Source organism: Sparus aurata, chromosome 12, assembly GCF_900880675.1.
Source record: "Sparus aurata chromosome 12, fSpaAur1.1, whole genome shotgun sequence".
Taxonomy (NCBI): Eukaryota; Metazoa; Chordata; class Actinopteri; order Spariformes; family Sparidae; genus Sparus; species Sparus aurata.
This window is the reverse complement of record NC_044198.1, coordinates 6,377,266-6,390,145: the sequence shown is the minus strand read 5'-3', so window position 1 is coordinate 6,390,145 and position 12,880 is coordinate 6,377,266. Positions and strand designations below refer to the sequence as shown.

Genomic DNA, 12,880 nt, shown 5'->3' with positions numbered 1-12,880 from the left:
TTTTTGTTGTTGTGGTTTTTCTGTGAGAGATCGTTTTTCTGGATTTTATGCCGAAAATGTTGCAAAGATAAATATATATGTTCAAAATCTACAAGCAGACCTTAAAATCCACAGTACTGTATTCCATGGCTTACAAGCCAGGCGTCGACACTCATCATCACAGAAGAGAATAATGCACTGGCATGACTCCAATCACAGCACCAAGCACTACATTCATGGGCAGTCTTGTGCTCATTATTACTGATCTTTGTAAATCAAAGCACAAACACTGGCCCCGGTTCCCTCTGAGTAAAACGGTGTGATAAAACCTCCGATAGTTACGGTGGGTGACAACAATAACTTAATGGCCCTTTAGCGCTTATCATGTTGCACAATGATGTTATATGAAAATACAAGCAACAGTTTGTCAAGTACGACCTATTTGTGCTCCAGTCTGGATGATGTAATGTGAACATCACGATGTACTGTACATGACCACTGCTGGCGAAGTTAGTGAGCTGCATTTCTCGAGCCAGAAAATAATAATTTAATGACATTATTATGTTTGATTCCTTAATGAGCCCACAGAGAGCAATATCATACAAGTCTGCCAGTTTGTTCAGAACATGTGGCATAATGTTTTTCTTCTCCACAGCCGGCACGGACAAGAAGAATGATTACAGCTAACAATAACTCTGTGTTAGACCGTCTTTTGCTTTAACTTATCATTCTGAAGTAAATACGATAGAGTGTAATGCCTGGTAATAAAAAAAAAAAAAACGACAACATATAGATTAGTTCCCTATAAACCCTGATCTAGCTATGCTTTACGGCCTCAATTTTTCCTATGAAAATATAGGTCACAGGTTGGCACAAAGGAAGTGCACTGGCCATTGCACAACCAAACCAGGAAGAGACATTGTTTTTCCTGGCTGCTATCTCCAAGTAACTGTGTAAGAACTGGAATAACAGTGGAGACTCTGCACTGCAAAAGAAAAAGAACCCAATGTGCATCTCATGGAACATAACCAACCAGAGGCCCATGCTTAAGACAGTGTGGGATGTAAACATTAATTGGCATCCTCCGCAGCTGAGCCGTAACTTGAGCTAGCTTAGTTAGCTAGCCTCTCATCCCTGAAAAGAAGAACGCTTTCTTCTGCTCAGTGATACAGAAAGAAAATAGTTACCACATGAAACTTCTCACAACGACTTCTGTGGATTATCTTGAGTAACCGCGCCATGATTTCTGGAAAGAGCTCATTGTTGTTTAATTTTAAATGTTGTTTTTTTTTTTTACCCCGCTTTGAGCTCCACAAGCTGTGGTGCCATCTCGTTCCAATGTTTTCGAGAGAAGGCACAGCAGTGTGGTATTAGTACTTTTACTCAAGTAAACGATCAGAATTCTTTTTGGATCACTGGTACAGGAACTCTTTAACGAGCTCAAAATGCAACGGTAAGATCGCTGATTGAAATACAAATTTGACCTCAGTAACTCACATCTAGCATTGCGGTTGTTCCCTACTTAAACACCAACCAGCAAAAAGCATGTCGTTGGCTGGTTTCGTCCTGTGAGAAAGTCTGCTGGCACCTTAAAAATCGCTGGACCAAACCCATTAAGCCCCAGAACTTGTGTAGTGAGGGCCAGTGGAAAAAGAGTTGGGGAAGTGAATAACCAGCACTCCTCGCATCCCTGCAACCACACTGTACTGGAGGGATCCAGTGGAGCTAGTCAGGGGCCAAAAATAACCTCTGAGAGCTGAAACAAGATAATAACTTCTTTTTGTCTCCCCAAAACAACATGTCTTGCCAAAGCATGCATGTAATAAAAATGTGGATTTCTACACATGGCTTTTTTCTTTAACTTGGGTTTTTGAGTTTATTTTGTGTCTCTGTGTATCCAGGCTGTTTGAATATGTACAGTAAATAAATGGTTGGTATAGGACATTCTTCAAATGTGTACATGCAGCAGTCTTGGACTTTGGTCTTATGTTCTTAATAATGTTGTAGTCCAGAGGCTATAGCTGGGACATTCTCATTGTTATTCTGAGAACTTTGAGGAGTTCATATCCATGTTGGCGTAAAGGTCCCATATTGTACAAAGCGAAATTACATTTCTTTTTTATGTAAAGCAGGTCAAGCTGCTTTAAAATGACTGAAAGTGTCAAAACACTCAAATCACAGAGAAATGCACACATCCTGTATTCAGGAAATGTCCCTTTAAACAAACCATCAGGAAATCCTTAAGGTTGTAATGTCACAACTATGTAGTCATTGCCCTCAGCCACGCCCCCAGCACGACCATGGTCGCAAAGCTGGGGGCGGAGCTCATGTGGAAACAAGGTTGCTGGTGCCTGTTCAGGCCTGTGAGAGTTGAGCAATCAGATCAGGCTGGGCGGTTCATGAGACGATCTTAAAGAGACAGGCACCAAAATGGAGAGTTCAGACAGAGGGTGAATAGAGGTGCTGCAGCAATGGGCGGCATGAGAAAATAATGTGTTTTTTGAACATTAAAGCATGTAAAAAATTTTAGAGGACACCCAAATGAACTGAACTGAAAATGAGCATAATATGGGAGCTTTCAATCTTCTGATGAAGCTCATGTGACACTAAAGAAAGCACCAGAACAGCTTCTAGATGGACCTTCAAACGAAATTAGCAGGACAACTGCTATTTTAAGGGCAAGCACGAACCTTGAAGCTCAAAATTTACGCCAACATCGACGCGAAGTCCTCAAAAAAGTTACTCATGCTGATGAAGAACATGTGATATTATAAAAAGCAACGGAACAGCTACTAAATGGACCTTGGGGTGATTGGTTTTTGTCAAACGATTTACAGAGTACACAAGGGACAGGACAACTGACTTCATGTACATAGTTTTGAGATGTTATACATTTCAGATTCAGCTGATTCTGATCTTTGTGCAGTCCATTTTTGGCATCAGTATGAAAATGTCAAAGCTTTTCTGCTCTACTTCCAAAGTACTCTCACAAAAGCTTCGGCTTTGAAAAGAAAACGCACTGCTCTCCTGTCTGTGGTGATTAAACAAACAAGAACGCGTAGCCTTGAAGAAGGGGAAGATGACTTCCTTCTCGCCATACAAACCGTACGCGGGGATGTTAAGGTGGTCTGGAGAAAATCCCATTCACACCTGGCTAAAACACTCCACTGTTCAGGCCACAATGGGAGCCTTTCTTTCCTTCATGCGACACAGAGCGTACGAGGTCAGTAAAGTTCAGGAAGCACATGATTTTTTATTTGAAAATCTATAAATTGTGAAAATGAATGCCCCTGTGTTTATTTGTGCTTCATACCGCTGGCAAGCCCAGAGGCCTCATTCTGCTTGCCAGCTGCCAACCTATTAGCACCCCACAGAAACCCTAACAGTGCTGCCACGGGCCGGCTGTTTGTTTGACTTTGTCATATTGAATAGAGACATGCAGACTTGGTGGACGGGAGGTGAGAATGGGCTTTGACTCATTTTGAAGGGTGCACTTGTTAAATCTCTGGCCATCTTGGACGATGTTTAGACTGGGACGGAGTTCCAAACTCTTGACTCTGGTCTTGGACGATCTGTTTGAGGGTGAGATCTGTATTGCCGAAATACTGAGAGGTCTGAAGCCAAGCTTTGCATTCTTTCTGGACCTCAGTGCTGACTCGCAAATTCATTTAATGGGGAGCGCTTGAATAAACATGAAAGAGGTAAGAAAGCGTTTGGGCTTTAAGGACACTTAAATGTGCATGAATGTGCAAACGTTCTCAGATTGTTGTCGCAGAATGTTTATTAATGTGACTGGAGATCTTGTAAGGCCGTCAAGTTGGTGTGATTTCTTTGATTGTACAGCGTTATCACTTAAAGGACCAGTGTGCAGGATTAACTACCGATTACAACGAACGAAATGCCCCTTGTCTCACCCTCCCCTACACTGGCTACTAAAAATGCGAAAAATGTGAAAGGGCATCAGTAGTAACATCCTGGTGCGACATGGCCGACTCTGTGGGAGAGGATCCGCTCCATCTATAAAGTGGTCGATAACATGTTGATGGTAATCGGGTATGTTTACCACGCTCATACGCTAAATTAAGATAACTTACATTTGTTATTTTGCACTGATGGCAAAGTACAGTTGAGGCGGATGTGAACGTCTTCATTTGGTTAAAGAGCAAAGTATTGGACAAATGGAAGTTTTGACCTGTTGACGGCACTAGATAAAATCTTATCAGATCAAAGTTTTTACAATTCATCCTGATGGGGACATGAATACCATGAGCAAGATGGTTCTATTGAAAGATATTCCCGTTAAATGTACAAAAAAAAAAAAAAAAAAAAAATTGTCAACCTCATACAGAAGTCAGAGGATCAAGAGGGGGTCAACTCTTCAGGACGAAGTATTCGGGAACGATAAATGCCTGTTTAAATTCCTTGCCAGTCAAATCAGGGCAGGTAGGGTCCTGTTGTATTGCAGTGGGTCTTGGGTTTGCTCTAAAGTTTATATGTCTAACAGTGAAGTGGATCCAAAGTCACGACTGCATGATACAGCTCAGCTGAACTTGACTTAACTCACTTTTGGCAGCAGGCACTTTTTCTAATTATGTTTTCCGCTACACATAGTACCCTCTTTATCTAAGATTCTTATCTGATCATCATTGCGATGGGGTGTGAAACTGCAGTGGCATCATCTTCCACGTGACACAAACACAGGGGCAATGGAGGATATACCGAAGGGATGGTGGTCTCGATTCTCTGTATGCAGCTGTTTTTCACCGCAAGTAGAGAAAAACATTTGTTTCAGAAAAGGCTGAGTGGGAGATCCATCATCAGAGGGCAGGTGAAGACACGACTCTGGTCTCTCTGTGTCATGCAGCTGGTGATTCTCTTCTCTAATCTGAGTCCACCTTTAACGGTGCAATACATAAGAATTGGCCACCTTGGATTTATACTCCCAACAAACAGAGGCAGTATATCAACAGAGTAACTTCTAACTGCTGCTAACTGCACTCTGTTTATATATCCGTGACTGTAGCAACTGTTAGCTCAGTTAGCCACGCAGCTAGCCAATCTAACAGGGGACTGTTGGTGTTTACACCGCTAGCACAGGAGCTCTGGACCGCAGGGAGAAAGATGTTTTAAGGCCCGAAGCCAGATGATTAGCATGCAGCATATTAGCTTCAGTATATCTCTTCAACACAACACATAACAGTTTTTAATGTAATGTCAAAATTGTTATTTCTTCACATTCTGTTGTTAATTTGAGTCTTTTTTTTTTTTTTAATCTTTTAGATTAAAATTCGCACACATTGCACCTTCAGCTGGATACCAAAAAACGGGCCAGGCACCAGGTACTATCCACAATTTTTGCAAATGGAATACCTTCAAGAGAGGTTCCGAGCAAATACATTCAGGCCAAGCCATACCATGCATTAGAAAGGAGGCTAACATGGATTCTCTATTGTGGCCAATCGCACCAACATACATCGCCAGAAAAACCATAATTTTTCTATGGTATGGAGTACCTGGTGTTCACTCCCAGCGATGTCGCACCACTTTCTCCATTAATCGCATTTGACGGGCCAGTTGTGCTCGCAGCCCCACTCCACAGGCGCACCACGCTGCTACGACCAACACACTTTTCTTGGGCGTTATTGACGAGTCTGCGCCTGTAGCGACGTGTCCCGGTGTGTGTGAGGCCTATCACAGCTGTGATCACTAGGCCTGTCATCCTCATCAAAGAAGGCCAACGTGAGTAATGCTGTTTTTTTCTTTTTTCTACTACATTTGTTCAGTAATCGGTGGCTTATCAATGTGCTGACAGTGAAAGACATCTTTCTGTAAAAATAATTGAGAATAATCTGTTAATGTCTTGATCACCACAAAATATTGTTTTGGAATAGAGGCAGAAATCTCAGAGGCAGTCCTTTAATCCCAGACATCAAACCAAAACTATTTATATGGTTAGATACCCCAAGGGTTGAGTGATGAAATCTGTTTTTGTTTTTTTTTTCTCTTGTCATTTGGATTTACTGAGTTGAATTGGTCTGAGTTGTGTTGAACTGCACAGCCACTGTGTTCAATTTTCCATCATAATAAATGTCACACAGCTGAGTCTTTGTCAGAAAGGCCAAGTAGTGTTCCAGGCAGCTGCAAGTGTATGGTTTGGAGCCCCGCACAGGAGGAATCTGTCTTGTAAACCGATATGGCTGCCCAGTCATGACCTCAGCCTCCAAGTATGAATTCTCAGTATGATCTGTGGGTTTAAAAGCCCGGCTTTGCAGGATAACTGAGCCTAATTATCACGTGTCTCTGTGGAAAACAACAGAAGGCTCTGGGCTGGATGGATAATAGGGATGTGCTCTGAAGGTGTCAGTGTTACTGCCTGTACATATGCCATCATGTCAGGTAACAGATGCGCAGCTCAGATTCAGTGTTTTATTATACAAGTACGCTAATCAATGCATAATTCGGCTGCGATGCTACCACACAAGACACTAGTACCACTGATTTTTTTATGTGGAACTTACTCCTTATATTACGCATGAACTCTGATTATGAACTACAATAAACTCCCAGAGTGCCAAATGATGTTTTTTCCTCGTTCAGTGGCAGATGATTTCTGGTCCCAGCCTTTACAGCAGCAGATGTATTCAAGCTGTTATCCAGCAGGCATTTAGGAGCGATGGCCTCATGATCCCGATGATGTAGAGTGACTCACACCGTGCAGATGGCAGGTGGTCTTTACACAAAGCTCTCGTGGCGTCTCCCTTGGGATGGGAGGATGGATAGGGTGGCTCAGTTCCTCCAGGGTCTCAGCTGTGAATGGGTTAAAGTGATAACAGCCCCCACTCTGCTCTGTCCATTAGCCTTAAATACTTGTGGCTTGATGTGATGTAATTGATGTTGTGAGGAGCCTCTGCACCAATGGTTTACATGAGATCTACAAGTATTTTGAGATTGTGATGCTGACAAGTGTCACAACAGTGAATCAAAGCGGTTGGCCATGGATCGCAACTGAGAAAATATAAAGACAAGATAGCAACACCACTGGTACTGTAAAGCTGTAATCCTCACAGGCCCACCAGTCCCCTTCAGTTCAATCAGACCTTATAATATCAAATTCAATAGCGTCGCATGACTCTTCATTTTAAACCACCCATAACTGCTTGACTATAATTAAGCTGACCAGATCTAGGATCTGCATTATATTGTACTCTCACCTAAATACGCCAGATTTTTTAATATCCCAACATTACACAATTACCTTAGAAATGAACAAGAATGTGAAAAAATGCCCTCACTTGAATGTTAAAGATTTTTTTGAAACTCCACATCAGAGGTCACTGGGGTTTATTCTGGGCTCAGACCACCTTTCAAGCTTTGTGGAAATCTTGTTTTTTTTTTGGGTGTAATCCTGACAAACCAACAGGCAAATGGTTAAAGGCATAACCTCATCAAGGTGATGATAAAATGACTAAATTCCATTTATCTGTTTCAATTTCCTGCTATTGTTCATGCTGGCTCACTTTCGTGACCAAGATCCTTGACTTGAACTGAGCCATTGTGAATGTTATTTGAAATATCTCTGCTTTTCCTACTGTGCCAAGACATGTTACATTCTACAGTGACCCCGAGGATCACATCTCAAAAAACATAATGCCGTGCCCAAGTATTCAATTTGGGATGGAGCTGAAATGATTTCAAACATATATTCCAATAGTTAACGCAACTTAGCATATGCACATAAAGACTAACTTTCAAGATTACTTTGTGATCTTGATAGAGAAGTGTCTTCTGTAAGACTACACACTGCATTTGAGTTCAGTTGAGAAGGATGTTGTGTGAGACTCTTGAAGTGTTGTGTGTACATACTAATGTTTACAGTATATTTTCATCCTGTTAGTAATTGTTGCTGATACAATTCCCACATTAATGAGATACTGTGGAACAGATGAATACTATCCCAATTACCTCACATGGCATTTCTGCAACTTTGTTAGACCAAATAAACTTGCAAAAAGCCAATGTTGGCCTAGGTCTGTCTAGCTCCATTACCTGTACAGTACTGATGTGGTCACAGCAATGAGATGCATGACAATTGGGGGGGAAACTTGGCTAGTTGTATCTACATGGGACAAGACTAGAGTGTAAAAGTTAAACCTTTGGAATCTAGTTTGACAGCATGACCTGTAACATTGTAAACGCTGTACTGAAATATTACTTTCTCTGCCTTTTAGCCCAGTCCAGAGGGCAGCAAATGAGTTAAAAAAATAAATAAGGTGACTCTGGCTTACAGAAACTGAAATTGTGTGCAACTGAGGAAAATCTAGAAACACTGGTTAACTGACTCACTACCTCAGTGTGAGGTCATCTGCTGAGGCAGAGAACCAATCTGAGGCAAGTGCAGCCTCTAGTGGTGGTCAAAAGTAATGACAAGGGAGATTTTCAGAAACCATTTAATAGATTTAAAAAGACAAGTAAAATTGAGTACAGCAATACTTTACACATTCACACATTAAGAAACGATCCCATTTTTATAAAAATAGGGAGAGCCCCACCAGGCCACTGCACCTGTTACATCTGACCATTTTAAAAGCATGTCAAGATCTACAGGTGTTACATGCTAGAAAACTCAGACTTGACATGGGAAAGCAAATCTTGCAGTCTTTGAAATGGTCAGTAAAAAACCAAAACACGATTTCAGTTGGTTAAACATGCAAACCACTGTCATGGTCCTTAGCGTGCTGATCCTTCAGGTCACGTTAAAAAGTTTAAGTTAAAACTGTACAAATCAGCACATGGTGCTAAAAACATTCAGTCCTCCTCTCACTGGTTGACTTGCTTTGCAAGATCTTTCACCACTGAAGATTTGAGCTGCGGGATGGTAGCGATCCTCATCTGCTTCGAAGTCGAGTATTTACCTTTAATGGCCTGCAAGAACACAAGATTGTTTAAGTATAGAAAAAGAGTTGCACTGGGAGAAAAATCAAGGTCAATGTTGTGCCATTGCTCAGTTACATAAGAGTCAATGGAAGTTCAGGCAAGTCACAAGATGGCAACGCAGGCTTTGACACTTACTATGTGTTTGGTCAGCCCCTCGTTCACTTTTACAACATTTTTGGCAATGTGTGCCATCACAGGAATCAAACTCTCTGCTGTGTAGTCCATGTAGTGCTGCAGTGTCACATCCTGAGGAGATTTGAACCGTCAGTTAAGAAAAGCAACCAGAAGCCAATTTTATGACAAGGCCAACTCATTTAGCTGACCAAGTAAACAAAATGATTTAACTATAGTATAGGAATGCCAATACAGCAGTTTGTTAAAAAGACACTATAATGGGATGTGTCAAAGCAAAATGCAAGGTAGACTTGGGGGGGGGGGGGGGGGGAGTCAGTAATGAAGATGCAGCCAATATGGATAAAATAAAGCCCTTAAGTCACTCACCCATTCACCAGCGTCTAAGATCTTTAGTGTAAGAGCCAAAGCAGCACTTGCCACCATGGAAGGTGGGAAGTGAACCATCTCATAGTCAACCATGGTCAGCTCCAGGAGGTATTTTGCCAGGGTGTGTTGATCAGCAGTCACCTGAGGGGGGAAGACAAGTCAGGAATGGACATGAGTGGCTGGTAAGATGTCTCAGAAGTCAGGTTTTGGCTGGATTAGGACCTTACAGACCTCGTAAATCTTTGAGGCCCGTCGGAGGAACTGCAGGGGAAGAGGGCGTCCTAGTTGGAACTTCAGTACTCGGAGGATGGTCATCTCCATGTCTCGGATCTGGGCGGTGGTGTAGGCCTTGTCCGTGACATAGGCAAAGTCTGAGATCTCAGGGGGATACATCTCCTCGTATTTGGAAGCAAGGAACATGGCGGTCACACCAACCAGCTGCAGCTGCTTCTTGGGGACTGGGTGGTCCTGATAGAGGTACAATACATCATTTAGAATCTGGTGTGGCAGGTTTATTAAAAAGCTGGCATTTTTGGCTCAAGTGACCTAAGAGATTAACAAAGTCACCCACCTGAAGAAAGCGGTCAATGATTCCCACAGTCATGTACATAGTCTCCTGCAGCAGACGGAACTTGAGGTTCACCTGTACAAGCCAGTCAATGAGAATGGCCCGCATGTTTCCAGTAACCTCCTTGCCCTGCAGATAAGTGGGTCTGACGTTCTGCTCAACCTGAGGTGACAGGAAAATGGGTTAAATATCCAAAGAGGATATATGTAGCAAGAGAAAATAAGCTTGAACATGTTACTTACCTCAAGCTGTCGAAGGTACTTGTAGATGTCCTTCACATATTCACTGCAGAGCATGGGGTTCTCGTAGTCATCTGCGTCCACATCCCTGATAGCCGTGTGCAGAATGACGTCTGAAAATGCTTGACAGAGGTCAGCAGGCTCACAGCCTGAAGTCTCCATTGGCGTGGGGGATGCTGGTTCCGGAAGAACCTGGAACAGTTGAAATCCCAACATGAGTATGAAAAGGAACCACACCCAGCAGCTGTCATTTATGTTTAATGACCAGATAGCCAGTGACCAACTCACCTGCACCTCTGGCTCAGGTTCAACGGGAGCCACATTTTTTGGTGGTTTAACAGCAACTACTTTCTCAACTTTGGCGGTGACTTTGGTCTTCTTCGTGGCTTCTGTCTTGACGGTCTAGAAAAAAAAAAAGACGACTAGTGAGGTCACAGTATTTTTTATGAAAACATTAGCTGGTTCCAGACGATTTGCAGACTCATGAAATGTATGAGGTTTGATCATTAGACATAAAAGGGCAGTTTAAAATGCATTACATTGGGCTCTGAACATTCCAAGAGCATTTTAGGGGCCAACAATCACTGAATATATAGTCCAGCTGATGTACCCCTACATAGGCAAATGCAAACATGTGCATTAAGAGGCAAGTTGCCAACACCCTCCTTTGCTCTACAACATTTGGAGCTTCATTGAATACAGCTGCCGATAGTTTTACTTCTGAGACATCAAAATCCAACATACAATGAATCCTCTGGGTGTATAATTAGCCGATTTTTATTTATTTTTTAAAGAATGCATGCTTAAGTGCGTGTGCATTGCAGCACTGCGAGGTTAACCACGTTGATTTACCATCCACCCTCCATCAGAAATTAAAAATACAGTGTAAACAGATGAGTTTAGATGTCATTTACCTTTTTCTGCGTTTCTTTGTTGACTGCGATGTTTCCGATTTCTCCAAGCGCAGCTCGAGGCTTCAGTGAAGGCCCGGTGACCGAGCAGGCCTTTCCACCCAGGTCATTCCTGGTAGAAGCCAAGCGGTTCTGTAGAGAAATTCAAATATTTAGCCATACAAGTTATAAAAGCATGTTGTTAGTTTATATAAAAGGGCTTGCCATGTCTCCCCAATTCGCATTCCTACAACGGAACGCACGAGAGCAGAGCCCGCAGCGACGCACGAGAGCTTTAAATACTGCTGGTATTTTAACAAAATAATAACCATTCAATACGGGAACCTTTGTTCTGAACGCCTTTCGTAGCATAAGTAAGAAAACAGAAAGAAATGCAAATGAAATGCTTACCCTGGTTACTCGAAGAGCCATTTCGAAACGTGCGCTGCTTCAACAAAAAGACTGTGACTCGTAATGGAGGCTGATGCCGTGTAGTTTTTTGTAGCTTCGGTGTCTTGGTTTAAATCCTCGCTCGCCTCAACCTGATTCGCTGCGCTCAGAATCCTGCAAACATCTGATTGGTCGAGCGCATCTGTTTCAAATGCGTTACCCAGACAACCACTGGTCACGTCCCTCAGATCTTTTTTTTTCTTTTTTTTTTTTTCCCACACTTCCTTTTCCTGTCAGATCCTGCTTTGCTTTTTTTCCCCACACTTTCTAAATCGTACATACTTTTTAATCCGGTCTTCCCATAAACGAATACATTATGGAATGTTCTTGCTGAAAAAAAGGGAAAATACTGTGCTGGGTTTATTGTAGAAATAAAAAATCGGTAGTTTAACGGGTTTACATGTGCTGTTTGATAAACCCTAGATTACATGTATTTTGGTTTGGTAACTAATCCGCAATCAGACGGATCAAGGATTTGCTTTCGCAATTACTACCTCCCCCCCACATAAGAGCATGCACACAGACATTAGGCCTCACTGCCCAGTGCTGTCTTATTTTCTGTTTGAATGGTGTTCGTGTTTGAATGAGAAAATATGGAGAACATACTGCATCGTTTACTCCATTACTTGAACGTTGTAAGCAATTCTAAAGTATAACTCAAAGAAAGGGGGTGTTATACAAGTAAATTATTATTATTTTTATCATTATCATTATTATTATTATTATTATTATTATTATTATTATTGTTATTATTATTATTATTATATTATTGAATTGCTTGTATTAAATGTTCTGTGTGTATTTCTTCCCTTGTTTTACTTAATCGATTTGACCTAAATGGTGGTTAACTTCGTAAAGAATATTTATCAGGAAAATTTCATTTCATTGGAGGGGCTGATGGCTTCGAGTCCGGCAAGCCTTAAGAACCTTTTATCTTTTATTGTGACCATGGAAGAACTAATGGACCCCTTATAACTGGCACAGATTGGGGAAACACTCCTCCTAACTAACAGGGCACCCCTGATTTTCTGTCAACAGAGGTTTCCTTCAGCCAAACACATCTTCAAATTGTCACACTGGTTTTCATATAGGTTCAAATATGCAGCTATTCAGGGGATCAATATGTGGAACTCCTTTCCCACAGAACTCAAAATGGATCATGAATGAGATTATTTTAAACTTTAAAAGATAGGCGACAAAAACATAAATTAACTGGTCCTTGCCATCCAATTTTATTGTATCAGTGTTTGCTTTTTTTGTATTTATTTTCTTGGGGAATTCGTGTAAATGCCTGTCTTGGGATGGGCATTGCAAACAGG

At 41.7% G+C, this 12,880-nt stretch overlaps 1 protein-coding gene across 1 annotated transcript; it reads right to left on the bottom strand.

The window, feature by feature from the left end:
• Positions 1-8,410: 8,410 nt before the first annotated feature.
• ccnb1 (cyclin B1) lies at positions 8,411-11,681 on the bottom strand. Its single transcript, XM_030434642.1, has 9 exons — positions 11,523-11,681; positions 11,136-11,264; positions 10,510-10,623; positions 10,225-10,413; positions 9,986-10,144; positions 9,646-9,882; positions 9,415-9,555; positions 9,049-9,159; positions 8,411-8,901 (listed from the first exon to the last, which is right to left on the bottom strand). The coding sequence occupies exons 1-9, from the start codon at positions 11,541-11,543 to the stop codon at positions 8,797-8,799; spliced, it is 1,206 nt and encodes a 401-aa protein (XP_030290502.1). The 5' UTR covers positions 11,544-11,681; the 3' UTR covers positions 8,411-8,796.
• Between the last annotated feature and the right edge of the window lie 1,199 nt (positions 11,682-12,880).

Bases quoted from the DNA above. Each gene is read 5' to 3' on its own strand.
- ccnb1 (XM_030434642.1), bottom strand. From the start codon at position 11,543: ATGGCTCTTCGAGTAACCAGG. The intron at 10,145-10,224 runs GTAAGTAACATG...CTGTCACCTCAG, and splicing joins AGTACCTTCGACAGCTTGAG to GTTGAGCAGAACGTCAGACC. The intron at 9,883-9,985 runs GTGGGTGACTTT...TACCTCTATCAG, and splicing joins TCATTGACCGCTTTCTTCAG to GACCACCCAGTCCCCAAGAA.